The 22672-nt window shown below is 33.3% G+C and overlaps 3 protein-coding genes across 4 annotated transcripts; all 3 read left to right on the forward strand.

Annotated features, from left to right (window-relative positions):
- Positions 1 to 943: 943 nt before the first annotated feature.
- Positions 944 to 5379, forward strand: LOC128157221 (heat shock 70 kDa protein 12A-like). 2 transcript variants are annotated; one of them, XR_008239805.1, is made up of 5 exons: positions 944 to 1316; positions 1770 to 2009; positions 2199 to 2340; positions 2466 to 4157; positions 4271 to 5379. XR_008239805.1 is itself a non-coding variant. In XM_052819676.1 (4 exons), the coding sequence occupies exons 1-4, from the start codon at positions 1005 to 1007 to the stop codon at positions 3515 to 3517; spliced, it is 1746 nt and encodes a 581-aa protein (XP_052675636.1). In that variant the 5' UTR covers positions 944 to 1004; the 3' UTR covers positions 3518 to 5379. The 2 variants fall into 2 exon arrangements, 1 of the variants encoding a protein (XP_052675636.1); XM_052819676.1 differs by having other exon boundaries at positions 2466 to 5379.
- A 468-nt stretch (positions 5380 to 5847) lies between these two features.
- On the forward strand, positions 5848 to 12767 carry LOC128157156 (kelch-like protein 3). Its single transcript, XM_052819573.1, has 9 exons — positions 5848 to 6538; positions 6643 to 6754; positions 7211 to 8165; positions 8424 to 8529; positions 9310 to 9469; positions 10312 to 10572; positions 11662 to 11839; positions 11963 to 12172; positions 12444 to 12767. The coding sequence occupies exons 1-9, from the start codon at positions 6389 to 6391 to the stop codon at positions 12460 to 12462; spliced, it is 2151 nt and encodes a 716-aa protein (XP_052675533.1). The 5' UTR covers positions 5848 to 6388; the 3' UTR covers positions 12463 to 12767.
- A 2096-nt stretch (positions 12768 to 14863) lies between these two features.
- LOC128157157 (potassium voltage-gated channel protein egl-36-like) lies at positions 14864 to 20385 on the forward strand. Its single transcript, XM_052819574.1, has 3 exons — positions 14864 to 15242; positions 18444 to 18591; positions 18892 to 20385. Exons 1-3 carry the CDS (start codon positions 14893 to 14895, stop codon positions 19915 to 19917), a joined length of 1524 nt encoding a protein of 507 aa, XP_052675534.1. The 5' UTR covers positions 14864 to 14892; the 3' UTR covers positions 19918 to 20385.
- The last annotated feature ends 2287 nt before the right edge of the window (positions 20386 to 22672 follow it).

Raw genomic sequence — 22672 nt, forward strand, 5'->3', positions numbered from 1 at the left:
AATGGCTAAAACCTCATACGGCTGGAATGCAATCGCACTAACTCTATATGGTTTCGAACCAATAACAGATACCGGCGATCACGCCTCAATAACTGCCTCATTAAATTGTAACGTATAAGTGAAGCGTCAACAACTCTTGTTGCCTCAATTACCGGTAGTTACGCGTCGATTGTAACTGGTTATTTCTGCCCTTTACCGCAGTAACCGTCATGACAGAATAAAAAAATAAAATTATCCGCATAATTAATATTACTTAATGTTTAAAATAGTGATTTTTTAAAATATTGAATACTTTCACAATTTTAAATAAAAAAAGAACATTCTTCATGTTGCGTTCTTTTTGCGTGTCAGTGTAAACCCTGTACTGGATATTGTGCTTGTGACAAGGTGATAGGAGATGAAGTTTCAAACTTGTCATTGCGCAAATAGTTTGTCGCATGACGATAACTACTTTTAAAAAGTAACCTGGAGGAAAATACCTACTCTGAATATTTTTAAGGTTATTTCAATATTTTTTTTAACTGGAATTTAAAATAAATCAAAATCTTTTATATGAAAACTTAGTCCAATCAGGAGTTAGCAAAAAATCGCTACAATTGAAAAACTAGATTGCTTGTGGCAAACCTACATTTCCGAATGAGATTCTTAAAATCCAAGAGGAAATACCAATAGCTCAGTAAAAGATAAATACTAGTAGCTCATCTATCAGGTAGAACACTCTAAAAACCAAAGGTGATTATAAAGGTGATTATATATGTAACTCTGAGAAATTGTCTTAATACTTATAAATTCATGTCAAACTGCACCTTAAACAATTGCAAAATTCAACCTTATCACTGACATAAATCACCTGGCACTGTTTTTAACAAGTACTAGTATTTAAATACCCGCACAGATTCTGTGACACAATTTATAACCTATAATCTTTATCCAATAACATTACTAGTAACAGGAATATTTTTACTTCCTCTTTTGCTTTTGGTAAGCAGACAACAAAAACAAGTATGGCTGATGATTACGAAATAGTAGCAGCCATCGACTTTGGAACAACATACTCGGGCTATGCTTACTGTTCCAAAAGCGACTTCAAGCGTTCACCCCCAGTCATCAAAACCAGCGCCTGGAAATCGGGCACGGGTACTTGTGATAAATTCATGAAAACACCGACAGTTGTATTATTCGACCAGAATCGAAAGTTCGACTCGTTCGGATTCGAAGCTGAGAAAAAATATTTGAAACTGGCACTGAGAAACCAGCAGGAATCATGGTACTTTTTCAAGAGGTTCAAGATGCGTCTTCACCAAAGAGAAACGGAAGTAAGTGTGTGGAGTATAGAAATTCTAAGTTGTGTTTAAATTACTGTCTACATGTTCATACATGTACCATAGTTGAGCACTGAAAAAAAATTTGAGGGCGCGGGAAATCAAATGAAAATGTGAAAGCTAGGTCTCTACAATAGAACTAAATTTCTTAATTGAATATTTTTAAAAACTGTTTGCTTCCTCTATAATACATATAAATTGATTTTCGGCTTATTTGATCACAGTACTTGACCACTACATTTAATGCAATATGAATTGTATATATTTAAAAAAAATATAATTCGCTGCAAAACATGCTTTTATGCATGTAACTTAAATAAACTGCTTTATCAAGCCTATATGTAATATATTTTCATTTAAATTATGTTGTGTAAAGAATACATAAATTCATAATTCGAGATGCGATGCATTATCAAAAGTTATAACTCTTTAACAAATTCCATCCAGAGAACCAACGAGCGGCTCACAATAGACACCATTGTCGAAGACGAAACTGGAAAAAGTATGAAGGCCTTAGATGTCTTCAGCAGCGCCATTCAGTACCTAAAGGACCATCTCCAGAATTTGTTGATAGAACAGGGTATGAGAGATAAAAACGAAGTAATGAAGAAGGTTCGATGGGTTTTGACTGTTCCAGCTATATGGACCGATCCAGCCAAGGAATTTATGAAGAAGGCTGCAATCAAGGTAAAATGCTGGATCATTTTGCTATCTGGTTTATCTGGTTATAATTGAAAAAGCCATTGATTCAATCGCATCTGCTCGGTTACTTGTACAGAAAAAGGTCACATAGCAACGATTTGCGTTTTTGAAAATTGAAATAAATCACGGCGTTGTTCTGTTCTGAAACATATAATATAGCTGTGGTGTTTTCAGGCAGGACTTCCAGAAAACAAGCTGCTGTTGGCCCTGGAACCGGAGGCGGCTTCTCTGTGTTGCTGGTCCATACGCAATGTAAGTCCTGATGGAAGGACGATCCTCACCCCAGGGCTATCGTACACCGTGCTGGATATGGGAGGTAACGAAACCCTGTCACTCGATGATCCAAGCCAACACCTATTTATTGTTATAGTAAAGATGTCTGACGAAGAAGAAAATGTTTGAAACTGCAGATAATGATATTATATTATTTTTTGGTTATAGGTGGTACAGCCGACATTGTGACGCACAAAATTGAAGATGGCGAAAAGCTGAGAGAAATGCATGCGCCGGTTGGAGGAGACTGGGGTGGTACTAAAGTTAACAGCTCGTTCCAGGGCTTGTTAATCAAGTTGGTAGGAGCTCCAGTTCTTTCCAAGTTTAAAAACAAACATGTGGTTGATTACCTAGAGATGATGAACGATTTTGAAATCAAGAAACAGTTCGTTTCTCTCGAAAACGACGAAGAGGTCATGTTAACTGTTCCGGGGACTTTGGTGAAAATCTTCGAGGAGGAAACAGACGGTGAAAACTTGTCAGATGTTATAGAGCAGACACCAATGAAAGGTCAACTTGAATGGACTTCTGGAAGATTGATATTACAGCCTGAACTGTTCAAGACTTTCTTTTCAATTTCCCTTGATAATGTTATAAAAAAACTGAAAGAATTGTTCAACGCAACTGAATCTCAGGATGTGTCCACTCTGCTACTTGTAGGAGGGTTTTCTGAATCACGTATATTGCGGAAAGCAATTAGACAGGCCTTCACTGACAAAAGAATCATCCATCCCGAGCACCCATCCCTTGCGATCTTAGAGGGTGCAGTGATATACGGACACAGTCCAATGTCTGTAAAAACAAGAATATGCAAATATACGTACGGTTTCATGGCGGCAAAATCGATTAAACAACATGACCAAAACATTCCAAAAAATAGAACAATCATGGATGGAACATGCGAAACAATGATCTTTGATAAACTTGTAGAGGTTGGGCAAGCGGTAGAAGCAGGGAGGTACCAAGTTAAAAAAACGTACTCGAAACTGTCACGTGACCAATCGTCCATGATTCTGTTTATGTATACGTCTACGGACAAAGATCCACAATACGTGACAGACGACAGTTGTTCTCTCTTGGGAGACCTCATCATCAACCTGCCTCCTGGCCACAGGGAAGTCGTTGTCTCCACGATGTTCTCCGACACTTTTCTGACTGTGAAGGCTGTAGAAAAAGACTCCAACACCGAAGTCACGGCTCGGTTTAATTTCCTAGCTTGACTTTTCTTTACAAACGTATTTGAAGCATTTGCATCATGCAATATTCTAATTGCGTGACGTGTTGCATTGACTGAATTGATATTTGAGCAAGTTGTTATATTATTATTATATTACTGTCATGTAATGCTTAGTTTTACCCTTAACATCTCTATTCAATCTCTTGATCATTGCTTTTCCATATCATTTTCAGGGCATTCAGAAGTTAGAGTATCATTCGCTATTCACTATTCGAGTAGCAAATTGTACTGTAGATTCTTAATTAAACGAAATTGATTAATATCCGCGTAAAAATAGCGCGAAACACATCTCGCAAATTTATTTTTCGGACACATGTAAACTATATGAAACAATGATAAAAAGTCAGCACTCGCGATTTTTCATTCTCACGATTTGAAGGAAACGGTTGAATGAATCGCAGAACTAAGTTCTGGTCCTGTGTGGTTGGTTCACTTTTCAAATTACAGTAAGTCCTCTAATAAAAGTAATTTTAAAACCCACACAAACTTCCTTATATTATCGAATGAAATAGTACTATAGAGTAATAATAGCCACTTGCTTAAATGACCTGACCATTGACATAATTAGCTAGCCTGGCGAGAGTGTGTGTATTACCTCAGATACTGTTGTAATGGGGATACTAGTCAAGGTGCTTGTCCAACACCATGGACCCCATTAATAGGCATAGAACTCTACATCATATACTGAGTAGCCTAGTAAGATTTGCTTTCGTATGATTCACTTATAATGGAAAAGCTATTTAAGGGGCTGGCTAACTCTCTGGATTCCCCATTGAAGCCTTCATATTTGGTCAGGATGGGGCCCCGGGAAAAATCAGCCGACCCTCAAGAAGAATTTGGTGTTTTAGAAAATTTCATCATAGCTAGCTAAGTGAAAATAGCTTTCGTATGATACAGTTATGATAGAAATGTTATTCAAGGGGCTAGCTAACACCCTGGATTCCCTACTTAAGCCTTCATATTTGGTCAGGATTGGGCCCCGCTGGAAAATTCAGTCGACTCTCCAAAGGAATTGGGTTTACACGGCCATTAACAGGCAAAGCTAGCCTGGTGAAAATAGCACATTTCGTATAATACAGTTATAATGGAAATACTATCCAACGAGCTGGCTAACACCCTGAAACTCATTTTCAGCTATATATCTCTTCTTGAAAAATGATACTCTGCAAAGATAGATGACCATTTTTGAAATGATTTAATTCTGTGACACTTTCGAATTTTTAGAGAATTATTTTCAGAAGGTAACAGGTTATGTATTGAGAGTTCGGATTCTAGCATTTTGAACATTACATAAAATGTACGTACAAAGCCCACACAATGGACATGATTCACTTGAGGACTGCGAAGAGCTGCAGCAGTTCATAGACTTAAATTCGAACTCTTAAATTTAAACTCTTAAAATTGGTAAATGAACGTAAATCAGTTGGGTAGATTTTTTCTTTTAGAAATTTGTTGTGACAAGAGAAACCACTCTTCTCTACATTTTATTTATTGTTTTATAGTTTCTTGATACCATATTTTGTTGTAATATATGATATATTCATCGTGAGTTCAACAGACTTTATATTATGAATATTGCATTATGATTAACAAGCCCTTATGTACATTCGAATTTAAAAACATCAGTAACGTTTATACCAAGTTTAACATTAATTTGTTTATTAATAAAAAGGAATATACATCTTATTTTGAGTTTTATATCTACATGTATAGTGCATTAACCCCCTGCTACAAAATACGTCATTATTTTTAATAGTCTTCTAATTAATGCACATTTTACATAGCACCACACCTTTTGATGAAAAATATAATTCATTTGAATGCCTCGTGTGGTTCACATATTCTCAAAATTTCATAATAAAAGTAATCATCATACATGATATGAAGAAACTATCATACACTGTTCAGAAAATATCGTATTTTATATTAGAGAATATTGTTATACTTTCATGTTAAATAATGAAATCTGATTGGTTAAGACGCAGTTAATAATATTTACTATTACCCTCAGCGTTAGCAACGCACTTGGCAACGGGTAACATTAAAAAATGTTACATGCGCGAAAATTATGCGCGTACGGTTCGCTGTAGAATTCACGTTATTCCTATATAAAAGCAGTAAAATTTTCTTAAAAATTTTAAAAAAGACATTCAGTATAACAAAATAAATAGTGCCTGTTTGGGAGGATAACAGTTGAAATTGACACCCCTCGAAAACCATTGTCAACCTCCGCTTCGCGTCGGTTGACAATGGTTTTCTCGGGGTGTCAATTTCAACTGTTACCCTCCCAAACAGGCACTATTTATATAATATTGAATATGTATATCATATAATTTCAAGCTATAGTATAATACATATGGGCCTATGTGTCTTTGAAAATATATTTTACTAAGAATATTTGTGTGTTTCCGATTGAGTGGAATACTTGTCTTGTTTTTTTTTTTAGGTTTTAAATGAAAATCTACTAAATATTACTTGCTACATGCATTGATGGACTTTTCATTTGCATGTCACAAAAAATCCGGAAATATCTTGTTCAACGAATGGACTAGATATTATGCTACTTCCTGCTATTTCAAGTTAAATGCGCGGGCATGTTCAGACTTCCTTAGTTACGTAATAGTATTGCTATAGAGAAGCTGCGTTTTCGTGACTCCCAAAGATTGATAGTTTGTGAATACTATCAATCTTTGCCTTCGCCCATCGATTCGTCGAAAGTGTCCGGTGCTCGTGTGTGGTTGTACATTGTTCAATTGGAACAGTTTATCAACAGTAAATTTATTTTTATTCTTTAATTAAACTCAGAAACTTGAAAGGCCGTATTTGGATATCTTGGAAATCATCGTGTCCAAAGATGATGGACACTACGATTGTGAAATGTGAAGTCCTGCCCAAACGTGAACCGATTGTAGTAAATCGGGACGTTTGGTACAGCTTCATGAGCAAAGAGGATGCCGACCCTCAGGCCTGCTGGCTTGAGAGGAAGCGGCAAGAGAGGATGAAAGTAAGTTTTTGCTTATAATATGAAAGTGATGTTTTACACGTATTTACAGTTGTTAGCAATTTATAGAAATATTTTTTTAATATATGAAAATCGTTTTATTTAAGGCTGAAAAAGATGCCCTGGGAACTTCTACATCTAGAATTTCTGCAACTACAAATTCCTCCTCTGGGTCTTTGATCTTGGACTCCTTGAAATTGAGATATATTCAGCAGAAGGGTAGGGGTTTCTGTATTTTACTTTGTATAGATTTATTGGGTCTGGTTAGTGTTTACTTGGCATATAAAAAGTTTGCTTTCCCTCTCTGACCAAATGACAAAAAAGTAACAAAGCTTTAACTAAAATATTTTTATTAAAACTTTTTTCTTTTTGTCATTAGATATGCAGTTATTATAGCAAATATATTTTCTAATGGATTAAAGTAGTAAAAAATAAAACTCTTTGATGCAGCTTTTATTAAATAAAAACAACTTCAAACACTGAGTAAAGGATATTAATTACATTTATTTAGGGTGTGTGTGTGTGGGGGGGGGGGGGTATGAAAGGATTTTTCTTTAAGAACATTAAATATTTACAGAAAAACATTCATTTTTAATTTAATTATTCTCAATTTATAAATCATTCTGAAACTTTTATGAAGGTATCATTGAATTGAGAAATGTATTTATACAATAGTGAACAGAAACCAAAACCAGACACCTTCTCCTCCAAGTTCAGTTTCTCCACCAAGTTCAGTGTCATCAACTGCATCAGATGATGAGGTCCCCAGAAATCCTAAAACTGTCTCAGATGATGAGGTTCCCAGAAACCTTAAAAAATCATCTTCAAGGGCTGAAAATGAAACAGAGGCTGCACCACTCTCAGGCCATATACATGAGGCTTCTAACAGCAAACACTATGCCAATATCGGCCAATATTTGAATGAAATCTACCACAAAGAACAGATTTGTGACATTTCATTCAAACTGGGCAGCATCATTTACCCGGTGCATAAGGTGGTCCTTGCTAGCCAGAGTCCTTTGTTTGAGAAGTTGTTTAACAGCAAGGACTTTACTCAGCCACCCATAAGACCAAGGCAAATTAAGGTTACTGGTGTTTCCGATGAGGCTATGAAAATATTCCTAAATAGCATTTATTCTGGTGATATCAATCTCATGAATCCTGATTGTCTGCATGAGGTACTTGATCTTTCTCGAATGTTTGAAGTGCAGCAAATCACACAGATGTGTTTGAAGAAAATCTCCTCTCTTGGTCACCATGACATGCTGAAACTATTGCAAAAGATGAGGAGGCATAAAGATGTTCAACTTTGTGACATTCTGATGGATGGCATAGCCAAAAATTTTATGGATATTAGGAACAGTTCCTCTTTCTACGGCTTAGATGTCGACACCCTCTGCATGATTTTGTCCAATGAAAGGCTTGATGTTAATTCAGAGATGGACATTTTTGAGTGCACTGTAAGTTGGCTTCACCATCATAAGGAGGATCGAATGAAGAATCTGGAGAGAGTGATGGATACCGTGAGGTTCTCACACCTATCAAGCCAGCAATTGATGGAATGCTTTGTAAAATGTCCCCCTCTTAAGCAGAGCTCCCATTGTGTGGGCTTGATCACTATGGCCAACTGGTAAGAGAATATACTCTTCAATCTTACCTTGCTTTTTATATATGAAAAAAAAATAAATCATAGGCTTATAGCTTGAAATTAAACAGTGAGCATAATCAAATCTAATACCAACTTTCTTTCTCGATTTACCAGAGTCAAACTGGTTTGCGGCTAATAATTTTTGCGACAGAGATCATATCTGCTCTTTTTTGTTTTAAAAAAAATGACAGTGCATCAAAGAATATTTGAATTCAATGCATCTTTTATACCTTGATGTAGGGTTCAAACCTCGATCAGCCTCAATCAGCAAGATCCTCTGAATCTGGAGATTCAAGAACCTAGGAGCCTTGCCAACAGTGGAGGGAGTGTCGAGCAATATCTAAAGGTACATGAATAGTTATGTTTCGTTATAACGTGAGTACAGTGTACCAAATTGTTTTTCCTTTTACATTAATTTATGCTGTTTTTTGATTAAGTATTTTTATACAGTATTGTAAGCAGGTATTACCAGTAGTTAATTTTACTTCCACACAAAAGATCAGATGATGTTTGTATAAATGATAAATGACTGAATTGACGGCATGATCAGGTTTGCTCCATGTGCAGCAAATCATGCTTAGATAGATTGATCATCGGTCTGTATATAAAGTACCGGTATTGTCAAAGGTAAGTACAGTATATGTTAAAAAACTCACCCAAAAACTGGAATGAATCAATGGAATGACTTTATTGATTATAAACCATCTTGAAATTCATTTGTTAGCCCTTTTTTATAATGTAAAAACGGAAATTCATTCATTTCTTTTCAACATTGCATGCATGCATGAGAATTAATATGATTACATGTATTATGATGCCCAGAATTTTATGAAATACACCTGCATACATGAATTACATAATTAGCTGACTTGGAAAGAACAAAAACTTCTTTGAGAGGTGACCTAATATCATAAATATATTTGATATATTATTTCCTTTTTACATGATGCATTTTTATGTTTCAAGGAGAGAACAAAAACTTCTTTGAGAGGTGGCCTAATATTAGAAACATATATATGATATAGCTCTAGCTATGTCAACATTTCAGTGCAACATTCCATTCTATGTCTGCTTCACATTCTGACCTATTCCTTTTCTGTCTTTCTTCTTTCTGTTGCCCCTATAGACACACTGTAGCTCTGAGTTCAAGGAACCTGATGTCAATTATGACATTGTTCTAATGACTGAGGATGCTGTCGAGGATTTTAATCGTCATGCCTGTTCCCGAAGTCAAAGCTCGTCCACCATTTCTGCACCTTGTATCAAGCAATACAGGGAATCAAAATGTAATATTTTCATTGTCAATATACCATCAAAATTAAAAAGAAATTGATGAGAAAATAATATAAAAAGGAGGATAAAACAGTGAAAAGTATATTTTTCCAGGCTCATCATAAGGAAAATTGACTTAATGTTATAGTTCAGTAAAATTCTCTACATGTAAAAAGAGATATTAGGATGAAGAAATTTTGTTTCCTAATAAGTAAGATTATTTATATTAGTAGAAGAGAATTTAACAAATGATGGGTGAAATATTATTACTTCATTCATTAATCCAACTAAACCTATTATTCTAATATCCAAGTTCCATGTTAGCGAGTTTTACTGTACGTGTTTACCTTGGTAACAATGTACTATTTAGGTATAGCTAAGATAGCCATCTTATTTGTACATAACCACCTTTTAATCACTTCATCTTTATGTCACCTTTATTCACTTGATGTATAGTTGCAGGCAAAGGGGCATGGATAGTTGGATACTTTCAAATTTAAGTTGATCAAGGTTTAAACTACAAATCTTATCAAAGTGCATGAATGCTCCTAATTTTTAGACACTTCAAATATTTAAATTTGAAATTCATTTCAGAGATGTTATTATATTATGGTCTGTCCCAGGGACAGTTAAAAACTTCTTTACAAAGAATTTCATAATCAATGTGGAAATTGATATCTTAAAGTTCTGGGTTGAAATAATAATATTAATCATTCAGCTAGATATTCAGGTACACAGAGCTAGGGACTTGCTTCATAATTATATGTACATATGATGACCAGAGTTTATTATTTTTTAATAATTGAACTTGCTTAAAACAGCTCATTATATGATCATAAATGACATATATTCCTAGGGTCTATGATGAACGACAACCTGCATTGGGATCATAATCATACCAAACCAAGCTTAACTGGACTACAAAGCATGGACTGTATGATGGGGAGGAAACCAAAGCAAAAAGATGTTTCCATAGTAGAGGGGAAAAGCAACGACTGTGTCAAACATGTCAAAAAGAAAAGGAGTAAACGATATAAAAAACAGGACCTCTCTGATGGAAGGAAAGAGGATACCAGAAAGGCGATGGTGTGGGGAGGAGACCAGTGGTACATGGTTGGTAAGTAGATACAGTTCTACTTCATTATATAGAATGTCAGTAACTCTTTAGTCTTAATATCATAGACATCTGGAAGGAATTTGGAAGTTCTATCCTGTGTTTCTCTGTGTGCGTTTTTGTTTAAAATTTCTATATATTTCTAATCTGTGGATATCTTAAAAAGTAAGATCCTTCCCTTTGATTAACGTTAACATTTCAAAATATTAATGAAGCTTGACTTGTGCATTGCTTTTAGTTTTTCATGTCATCAATATAATAAACTGAAGGACATGTTTTCTTTCATTCTTTTCTGTGTCTTACTTTTTTTAACTCGACCATATCTTTTAAATTTTAAAATGGAAACTTAAGGTAGCTCCATACTCGTAAAATTCTCTGAGGAAAGTTGAAAAACCCAACTGATTTCGACTTAATAGACTTAAATGTCATCAATTGTTAGAAAAAATATTCATGTCATCACACTTTTTTAGATGTCAGATAAACATAAACTAAAGCATATTTTGGCATTAGAAAAATGTATATTTTTTTTGTTGAAAGTAAAATCTTGTAGGCAGAAATTTGTTTTTCTTGTTTAATTTTAATGTCAACTTTATTAGAAAACTAAAATATCAAAAATATTTTAAATTGAATCGTTGGAATAAGAAAAACTATAGCATTTAGACATACAGCTAAGAGAAAAGTCAGAAAAAGAGTTATTTCCCCTTTGCTTAGATAAAATATATAAAAATTTGGAAATTTAGTATAAAATTAAGTGCGAAAATATCTTGAACCTACCAATAATTCTAATTACATCCATGTGATTTTATTCACATAAAATAAATAAAACTATCTTGCATAATTTTTAAAGAATTCAAAGTTTTACAAAAAAGTGTGACGTCACAGAACACTGGATCTACTTTAATGTCATAAAAGAAAAAAGTCAGTGTTAGAGGTCTATCAAGATTGTAGTAGTAGATAGATCAAGGTGGTTGAATTTCCACAGAACTTTGACAGGGTATGGGGCAAAGCATATCACAAAATCGGCAAAAATTTCAGATCACCGAAATAATTTTCATTTTGAAGAGAATATATATTTGTCAAATCAAATTGTAGGTGGAGCCAGGTACAAAGATTCGGAGTGTCCCTCCCCCACTAATAAAGTATTGGTGTACTCGTACGAGACCAAAGAGTGGAGACCAGTGGCTCCATTGAATATTGCCAGGATGGAGCATTCCCTTTGTGAAGTAGATGGCTATATATTTGCTATTGGTGGAATAGGTGAAGGAAATCGGTATGTACCAATATGTTTTCACAATTTTCAGGACAAAACAGATCGAATATTGATTAAAATTAATGAAAAGAAATTTGGATGATAACTTTTATAATTATTTTCATTTATTTATCATCAATTCAGCTTGCTTTCATCGGTGGAGTGTTTTAATCCTAGAACCAATTGTTGGTTCTTTGTAAAGGCACTCCCTGAGCCCAGGGCTGCTGCCTCTACCTCGGCTGAGGGGGGCAATGTTTGTCTGAAAGGGGGATACAGTCAAATGAATCATGGGCAGCCCTCCAGTTCTTACTATGAGAACAAAGTTGAATTATTCTACAACATGGAAACCAACAAGTAAGTAAAGAAGTCATAACTAGCTCATGAAAACTTTTATTGTCTGATAAGACTTGTCAGCCTTAATTGTCAATGACTTTTTGTAAATGATGTAAGTATTGTGTGAACTTTTTCATATTCTTCTTCACTTTTGTATTTATTTTAAGGTTTAAATTGTGATCAAATCCTATTTCTCTTTTATTCACTGGATTAGTTATACTAAGTATTTTTTGTTATTCATAAATGTACATTATGATTATAAAGTAATCTTTTCATATCTTTTTGTTTTCAGGTGGTTAAGAAAATACTGAGGCCCATCCATCAAACTGAAATCTTTTCTGGAGTTTTTTTATTCTTTAAGGACAATTTAAAATCTGAACTTGATCAAATTTAAATCTTTATTATCCGTGTAATATTTTTTAATTGGATGTTTTAGAAACATTGATGTAAAAGTAATTAAATTGTATGCAACTGTTGGTATTCATTTTTTTTTCTTTGAATTTATTTTATAAGTTTGCATGCAATGAGGATGAACATTCCTGGCCTTGGAACAGTGACCACAATGTGGGGGCTTAATTGCTATGGCCAAATGGTCAATACTTGTACTCTTATAGGTCAATATACCTTACTTTTCAAAAAATTTCAAATTGTGATTGTTTTGTGTCTGTTTTACAAGAAAATTGATCTAATAACATTTTTCCATTACTATTTTAAAAATCTATTTGAAATGATTTTAATGGAATAAAAGTATTAACATGCAGTGATTTTAAAGCCTTTTTTAAAAACCTTGCTTTAGGGTCCAAAAATCAACAAGATCCTCTGAATCTGGAGGCTTCCAAGCACAGGAACATTGATCTCAATCACGAACCAAATGTTCAACAATATCTTGGTATATCTTCCAATTAATTGTACATGAATGAGTCTTCAAGATACTTCAATAATTAATTCTGTTCTTTTCAAAAACATTGCAAAAATAGTCTACTGCTGGGAAAGAAACGTACAATATGTTTCAACTGAAGTTTATTTTAGAATGAGATTCTGGAATTTTACTTGTAATTACATATAATATGATACAGAACTAGGGAAAAGGGTCTATTAAGTGATTTTAATTAACTTGATTTTTAGTCAATAAAATGAAGGACAATTAATATTATTATCAAGCCTAGCAATATCAATTGATTAATTTGTAATATATTTTGAATGACTTTATTATAATGGAAAATTCAACATTCGATTTACCATGTACATACCTAACATACAAATACACGCGCGCGCACAGATAGACCCTGCTTTGAGGAAACCAATTTCACAATGAGAATCAGCAGCGGAAACTTCTTGATTTCTATAACTGGCTATACTTTTGTCGGATTTCTCAAATCTACTGTCTGCTCATTTAGATAAAAATACCATTTAAGGCACTGTTTAACTCTTAATACATATAAAAACTGTTTAAAATTATTCGAGCAGTGTACTATTGTTATTTTCAAAGTTTATTAAATTCTTCTTTCGTTTCACTTTCAAACACTTGATTGACAAGCGGCATCAATTTCGAATTTTGTAGAGGTAAAAAAGGGGGCATTTGTAAAACGTTCGGCTACTATGGGGGACTGGTTGCCATGGAAACAAAAATGAAAAAAATAGCCATTTCAAGCTATTTTAAAGACAAATTGCAAGTGGTACCATCAGTTTAAGCTATACAAAATAAAATAATTCGATAAAAAATGTTGTAAAATTTTTAAATTATAGAAATTTGTTCATGGATCTAACAGGTGTTAACATGGTATATAAACGTATATAAACAGCACTTCATATATACCATTTTTTTCATTTATTTCAACATAAGTTGGTTTTAATGGAAGATCTTTATATTGTTTTTTTAGTTTAGCATATGAAAATTGAAATCCGTTGATATGGTTACACAATAAATTAAAAAAGAATCTTCATATTTTGCGATACTCAAAATAAACTGACTGAAATTACAAAACTTTACGCAATATCAGCTGAAGCTGCAATTTAGCTAAAGGAATGGTCGTTCATATGAAGTTTTGAACAAGCATGTCTGAATGAATTTCTTATGTTAATATAGATGTCTATTTCCTTAACAACGACAGCTGAATAACGCTTGAATATATAGTATAAAAGTTTGGCCCGTTTCCCACATATAGCAACAAAGAATAGTTCTAAATTGTGTTTAAAACAAGCACTTCTGCCTTACAGGATGATCACAATGATTTTTATTCATTTTTTATTTTTTATTTGTTACCATAGCAATAAGTGTAAAATTTTGAAAATCTTAAATTCATATCTTAAATACTGCCATGGCACAAATCTATAAATAAGTTTGGTTCAATGATTACTTCCAAGATATTTAAGAGATACGAAGAATTGGAGATAAATTACTAAACTATTTACGTTTGCCAATACTATCGTTACATATTAAAATAAAAATAACTCGTTTTAAAATTAAGAAAAAAAATATTGCTTAACTTTGTGCATCAACTGTTATTCTTTATTGTTTATTATGTTAAATTAAAAATAGTGCGACTTTTTGAAAATTTACTTCAAGCTCTGTAATCTACCGAGCTCATCCCGGAAAATCCCGAGCTCTCAGGCTCAATTGTACATCCGATACCTTAAAATAATCAATATCACGATTACGAACTTAATTATGAATTTATGAACTTGAAGGTTCAGTAGCAAGCACTACTCCGTAATAATTCTCCTGTCGGGTGCCAGGAGTAATGATGACGACTCAAATGATGGGAAAAGTAGAGGATGCAAAATCGTATATGATAAATTCGAAATCATCTCGTGTCGAAATGTACGTGGCGGGAAAAAGATTTGAAATTCCTAAAGAAAAACTTGCAAATTATCCAGGAACATTACTCGGGAAAATGTTACCCAAACTTTGCAAGGAAAAAGGAGGGGATATTTCATTTAATCGTCCCGTAGAGATATTTAAAGCGATACACACTTATTACCTTACGGACAAGTTACACATGCCTCTAAATGTGTGCCCAGGACAGTTTGCCGAGGAGCTGGAGTTTTGGGGAGTCGGGTCTGAGCTGCTAGAACCGTGTTGTTTGTACAGGTGAGCCAAATGTGAATGTGTGATGTGTTCGAAAGGTCGATCAGATGTCCAGTTTAACCCTCTGACAATGTGTTAAGGTGGCGTGGGACACCTCCATATTGTGAGTACTTCCTATCGAAATTCTACCAATGATTTCTTTCAAAAACATTTTACCTAACAGCGTGGACCAGTGGTTAGAGCGTAAATTTCTAACTCCATATTGTACATGCTTACATTGAAACAATTACAAATACTTTTTTTTTTATCTAATTAAGCAATTTTTTAAGCATACTTTTGTTATAAAATACTCCGCACATCATTCTTCTAGTATGTTGAAAGTAATCATAGAGAGCTTATTTAATCATACATCTACAAAAGAATGGAATGTGATGCATTTGTCAGCCACATATATGTATTACTATATCATACACCCAATACCCCCTTCGTATTCAGTGTTTTGTTTTCGTCATTACAGCTCAGCACAGTGACTCGTCTGTTGATCCTAACCGTTTAAAATAACCTTGCACTCGGATATTCTAATAGTTCTTTTCTTCATGTAGTAGCCAAAATCCACCAACAGAGGCCATAAAGGCTAGCTACCAATTAGGAGAATCATCAAAGTACTCTGAGTACTCGAACAGAAAATTATATTAATCATCTTGATAGTATTTATAAAATCCCAGTAACAAAGCATAAAGTAATTGTCTGTTCGAGTACTTGCAGTACTTTGATTTTTTTCCATATTGGCTGCTAGCTTCTAAGGGCTAAGTGACTCCATTAAGTGGTTGTTCTCTAATAATAGGTTTATACTATACCCTAATTTAATTTATACATGTAATCATACAATTACAATGCAGATTCCAAATTCTATCAATAACAGACCGCGTCTGTTTTACTTATACTGCTGTATTGAATCATGATCGAATTGCATTGAAAAAAAAATATACACAATGCTTTCATAATCCTGTGATCAGAATGTAGCAATAAACGTTCATAATATGTACGTAAATGAACTCTTTCACAGATGTTTAACTCACTATTTACCTGTTTCTCTTCATCCAATATGACATTAACTATTGAGGGAATATCAATATCTTCAGTGTTTAGAGTCCACCGCAATCAATTCTGGTGAATCATTGGAGTGAAAATTTTGCAATTCCATAATAGCAACATACCATTCTTCCACCATGATAATGGGCTTCCACACGAATTGAACAATAAAGACAGCGTTTGATTAATTTATTTATAAACAAAACCCAGTACTCAATATAATTGGCAGTCTGGGGCCTAATCTCAATTCAATTCAATTTTTTCTCTCAAACCATTAATCTAAATACAAGTTCAAACTCCAATCATATATAATACATGGATACTATACAATTTAAGGATTTTACCATAATGTATCAATTTTTAGAAAGTATTTTAAAGTAATCAGTATTTTTTATTACCCAATGCAAAATATGCTATCAATATTGGGTCATCCCAATTCCTTCTGCAAATAATTTTCCTCGGACCCCCCCCCCCACCCCCCCCCCGAAACATTTTGATCCATGCATATGTTTTTGCAAATTAATTTTGCTATTAGAATAGTTTCATTAATATGTTGTTGATGGGGAAACTTGGAATTGAGCAACAAAGTTATTTATATGTAATTAGATAAATTTGGTAGAAAAATCTACCTTCCAATATCACTGATATCATTTTATGGCATAGAACCTTATCAAGAAATTGACAATCACCATGTCGATATAAACTATAGGTCGCCATGTTGACATACGGTCATAAACATTAACAAAATAGAAGTAGATGACATGTAATTATTTAAAATATAAATATCAGTATAGTACATGTACGAAGTAAGATGTCTCTTTTACCCGAAAAATCAACTAAAAGTTCTAAATTGAAATAACCTGTACATACTAAATGGTGCCAAAGGTCTTTATTTTTGTTTTAAAAGGTATTCAATTTAAAATCTTCACCAGTATATAAATGTAAATTGATAAGAGTAAGGTATGTTTGTATACATGTATCCTTTATGCAACGAAGATATGAATAAACCAATCCAATATATGATGTCTGTTTTGACAGACTTCTTTACTTGTTGCTGTGTTAAGAAGAAATGATTATACATGGATTTATCCTTAATAATATCACATATATCTCTTTCATGGTTTATTTTAACCCTTAAGGAAGGAGTCTTTTCTGGTTTTCGACTTATCAAACGTAAATTTGATTAAATGTTCATTAAATCAAGATGAAAGGAAATTAAAATAGTATATTTTTGTTTCTTTTTTTACTATCATACAACTTGGCATAGAGAAAGTAAACAATGTTAAGAATCTAAAAAGAACTATTTTTTTGGCGTAATATTGGCGTAGGAAAATAACTCATGTTTCGCAATTCAGAATTAATGCAGATTAATGAGTCTGTTTTAGCATTTTAAAAACAATAACAATAATGTTGGATTTTTATACTAATGTATACTAATGATATGATACTTCAGAATATGTTTTTAAAATGTGATTTGCCTATCAAATTACATTTTTATAAGCTTTTTAAAGCGCCCATTCTATACATTGATTTTTGTGAAAAGCACTAAAATAAGGTTTTCTCTCTTATTAAATGGTCAATGTGTTAGCCTATCTGTCATTTCATATCTTTATATAAAGTCTTCATAATACATAAAAATCAGAATTATTTTATGATTGGAAGCATGAAAAAATCAAAATTTAAGAAAATTAGAGGAAATGAAGGCTAAGCAATATCAATTTTAGTATAAATATTTATTCAAATTGAGTAGTATAAGCTGATAGACATTCTGATATTCTATCATTTCATTGAAGAATAGAATCTTCCAATCTTAATTAAATGTCTACAGAACTACAAAGAGCTACATTTATTTTCATCATCCCTTACGTTGAGGAAAAAGGTAGTGACCTTGACCTGACCTTTATGCGAAACAAAAAGGTCAATTTTGATTAAACTGACAGAATCATTTGCTAATATGATCCGTTTGACTGTGTCAAAATTTCATGAATTTCTTATTATAGGAAATATGTTTGATAACGAGAAGACTCCTTCCTTAATCAGAGTTTTACTATTTTTAGTTAAATGGCAGATCTCTTTATCTGCCCAAAACAATTCCGAACTCCGATAAATAAATAGTACAAAAATAACAAAAGAAAAATATAAAGAGGGTACCTATCAAATACTATTTTCCAGGTTCTTATCCTTTCGCCAACAAGAAGAAACCTCCAAACGGTTCAGAAAAAATATTCCTACCGACAACCTGGTTACATCCGGGGGTTATTCTTGTAGACAACGGCTGTGGTGTATTATAGACAACAGAGAGTCTTCGGTTCCAGCCAAGGTCAGTGCACTGGTGCAATTTGTAAATAACCAATATTAAACTTTACATTAATAATATATTGAACTATTTTGCTTTTCTGCTGTCTTTGCGTTCACTGCAAGAAAGCTGTACGGTTTGGTTTCAAATTATCTTAATTAACCTTTAAGTTATCTCAAATTTAGGCCTCGTTAGAATTGTTTTAATGGTATGGTCTACTCAGTATTGCAGTTTGGGAAATAGGACTGCATGAGTCATGTAATTATCTTTACGTTTATCCATTCACACGGATAAATTCATGCAATAAAAACTTTTATTTTTCAGATCTATCTTGGCTTTATTCTCACTTTTGTTCTTCTGTCACTGGCGTCACTTTCACTGAGCACGGTTCAAAGCCTTCAGCGGAAAATGACGATTTGTGAAGCACGTGACTTGTTGTTTAACGACAATGATTATGACGACGAAGTTAAAGAGTATTTCGACAATAACGTCGACTGCAGTAAGGACGCGGATATAGCGATGATGTCGTTTCTGGGTGAATATGCACGCTATTCCGATGCCGACTTTGATGAGAAGATGGACAAAATCAACCGAACTAATCCTCACGAAGTGAGATACTTTGCAGCACTAAAGTTAAAGAAAAAACTAAAGCAGGTCAAGATTCCAGACAAACTCACTCGTCTCCAAGTATTTGATCGGATTGACCTTATTGTACATGCTGTTTTTACCGTAGACCTCATATTACGCCTATTGGCTTGTCCGAGCATAATTATGTACTATAAGTCATTACTAAACATCTCCGACTCGATTGTCCTTATTTGTGGAATCGTTGGCTTCGTCTTGGAAAAAAACTTGATTAACTTCACCTATGAGACAGGGGATCTAGACATCCTAATCTATTTTCAACAGCTTCGTGTGTTTCGTCTGCTTCGGATCTTTCAACATGTTGCCGCCATTAAAGTTTTGGCTTTTTGCTTCAAGGAAAATTTCAAAGAAATTCTCGTTCTCTTGTTATTTTTGTTTGTCGGAGTGAACTTTTTTGCCAATTTTCTTTACTTTGTGGAAACGGACACTATGAAGAGTATTCCCACAGCTTGGTGGTGGGGGCTGATCACCATGACAACGGTTGGCTATGGTGATATCTATCCGACAAGCGCTTTAGGTCGCATCATAGGGGCGTGTTGCGCAATAAGTGGAGTAATAGTTCTGGCCCTTGTTATTCCAATTTTTGTAAACAATTTTCTTGCTTTGTATGAACTAGCTCATTTGTTGGGAAAAGAGAAAACTGGGAAATTAAAACCAATAACCCTGCAAGCGCTGCCTACAAAGCACCAGGACAAGGGGATCTAACCTTAATACGGATTTTTTTTTTATTTTAAAAAATCCTGTAAACTTTAAGAAAGAAAACGTAAACTTTGACAAACGTGTTTCATCAGCAGGTTTTGTATCTCGGAATTAAAACCAAATATAACCTTTTTATTCGAAATTGAAACAGACTTCAACACAAAACTTTGTTCTTTGTGGATTGATGAACTTGATGACATTGGCCCGCATCGACTACATGAGCAACAATTTCTTTCGACGATGACAAAGCAAGGATACTACTCTTTCCTGGACCATATACATGTACTAGAAGCTACAAGACTGATATTTTAACAAAGAGTTGCTCCCCAAAAGAAATCATTTTTTTCATATTGATATAGTTATCTGTTATACATTTAATCAGTTGTACTGAAACCATTTTTAAAACGACTGCATATGTATTAGAGGGCTAAATTTACTGATTCATTTCCAGTTATGACTAAAAAATTAATAAAAATCCAATGAAACAATTGATTTTCACTCGTGGTTTAAATGTGAAATTGATACAGTCGTAAGTCGATGAATGACTACCGTATTTCTATATGATGTGTTGTAAATCAAACAAAATCGAAATTATCCGACAAGCGCTCTAGGTCGCATCATAGGGGCGTGTTGTGCAATAAGTTCAGTAATAGTTCTGGCCCTTGTCATTCCAATTTTTGTAAACAATGTTCTTGCTTTGTACTAACTAGCTTTTTTGTTGGATAAAAACGAAAAATCAAAAGGAATAGGCCTTCATGTGCGACGGACATAGGAACAAAGCAAGGAAGCTCTGTTAAAGATCTATGGTATATCTAGAAATGTCAGTGTGGATTATCAAACAGTATTTAAATAGAATCAACGTTAAAGATTGTTGAATATTTGTACAATATTTACCTCTAAAATTTATTTTCATAAAAAAAATATTACAGCCAAAGCGGGAACTTACAATCAATAGCCAACGCTTCAGTCTATTGCTGTACGCAATATCAATTTTGTCAAAGAATAATTTTTTTTTAACGAGCGCATGCGCAGACATACTATAACGTCTGCGCTAACAGAAAATTCGGACTACTTTGACGTACTTAATTTTCTGTCGTCAGTGATTTTTATAAAAAAAAAAAAAAAACCCAAAAAGAACCAAAAAAAAAAAAAAAAAAACACGAAAGAAAAATAATTTGTTTGTCGCGATGGATTTATTTTGTAATTTTTATCATAATGACTTATGTGTCACAACGGTTGCACCGTAAACCATAATATTATTAAATTCGTCACAATATAAAGGTACTTTTTAACTTCTTGATATGAAATTAAAAAATAGCTGACGTAATATAACATCACCTAAACTTAAAAAAAAATTTGTATTGTAATACAATGATAATTTTCGTTGAAAAAAATTATGTTTATTAAAAAACTAAACCCGAATTAATATTTCAATAATAGGAACCTAAATCTCTTTTGAAACTTAAACGATTCTTGATGGTATGGTTAGGTTGTAAATGTTTCAATAATTGATTATTCGATCCCATATAAAATCAATGATAGTTTTACTGATATTAGGAGTGATACATGTTGTAATTTGATGCTTGTTTGACTGAAATCACTCATTTTAACAATGGCTGTTGAAGAAGGCAGATAATTCTTTGTATAACCATAATACACATTTCCGTCTGAACAATCGATTTTATTAGAACTAGACTTTGACCCGTGCTTGCACGGGTTGCCATTGTATATGATATCGGACATATACGAAATAGACACATCAACACACCGTATTGTTGACATTTACATTACCAAGCTTTAAGCCTACAATAATGCTATTAATTTCATTACACTCTGCTTAGTAAGAATAATCTGTGTCTCGAGACAGGCCATGGCCACAGTTAAAATGCCTCCCATCTACCCGTTATGTAGCAGACAATTGCAGAATCGCTCCGAAACGATTTTGGTGAAAATTAATGAAGCTGCATTGAAAATAACAGTTAATTTATTCATAACAAACCATTTTGAGGCTGTTAATTAAAATTTACTAATATCTTTAAAAAAAAAAGTCAGATTTTAATAGTACGAACAATTTAGATACTTTTTTGTAGTTGTATGTATTCCTTCGCCAGAGCTCAATTACAGCGGTAGTAACAGGCTATCCAATCCATAGATAGAACCAGTACTGGCGTGTACTAGACCGTACTATCATTTGTTTGTTTGTTTGTTTTTTTTTAATGATTTTATTTGAAATTACATACAATTTGCTTGAGGTAATACCTCCGCAGAGGCCCTCTTTGTATACCTTACCTGGGGTGCCAGGGGCCCCCTGGATCGGTAGCTATGTAGAAAAAAAAATGAGGATACCTTATACATTTATATTTTTACAAAGTAAAGTTAATAAAGTGAAGTAATATAATTATAATCATAGTAGATCATACACATATCTAACTTAACAGTGCGAATTTATCATTTTTTTTTCTTATGTAAAGATTTATTGAAAAGAAAAAAAATATATATATGAAAACAATTCTAAGTCATAAGTTAAATACAAATTACGAATATACATGTAATAGGAATTGACAATTGTGAATATAGAAAATATAAAATGCGGTACTATGCGGTAGGATTTGCTTCTACAGTCACAGTTCTTTTTGTCCTATACCGCATAAAAGTACGAGAGCCAGGTCTCCCTCTAGTTCATTATATTCTAATACTAATAATACAATATTAATTTTATTATTATTATTATTATTATTATTGTTATTACTATTTCATATTT

The sequence above is a fragment of the Crassostrea angulata genome, chromosome 7 (genome assembly GCF_025612915.1).
Source record: "Crassostrea angulata isolate pt1a10 chromosome 7, ASM2561291v2, whole genome shotgun sequence".
NCBI lineage: Eukaryota > Metazoa > Mollusca > Bivalvia > Ostreida > Ostreidae > Magallana > Magallana angulata.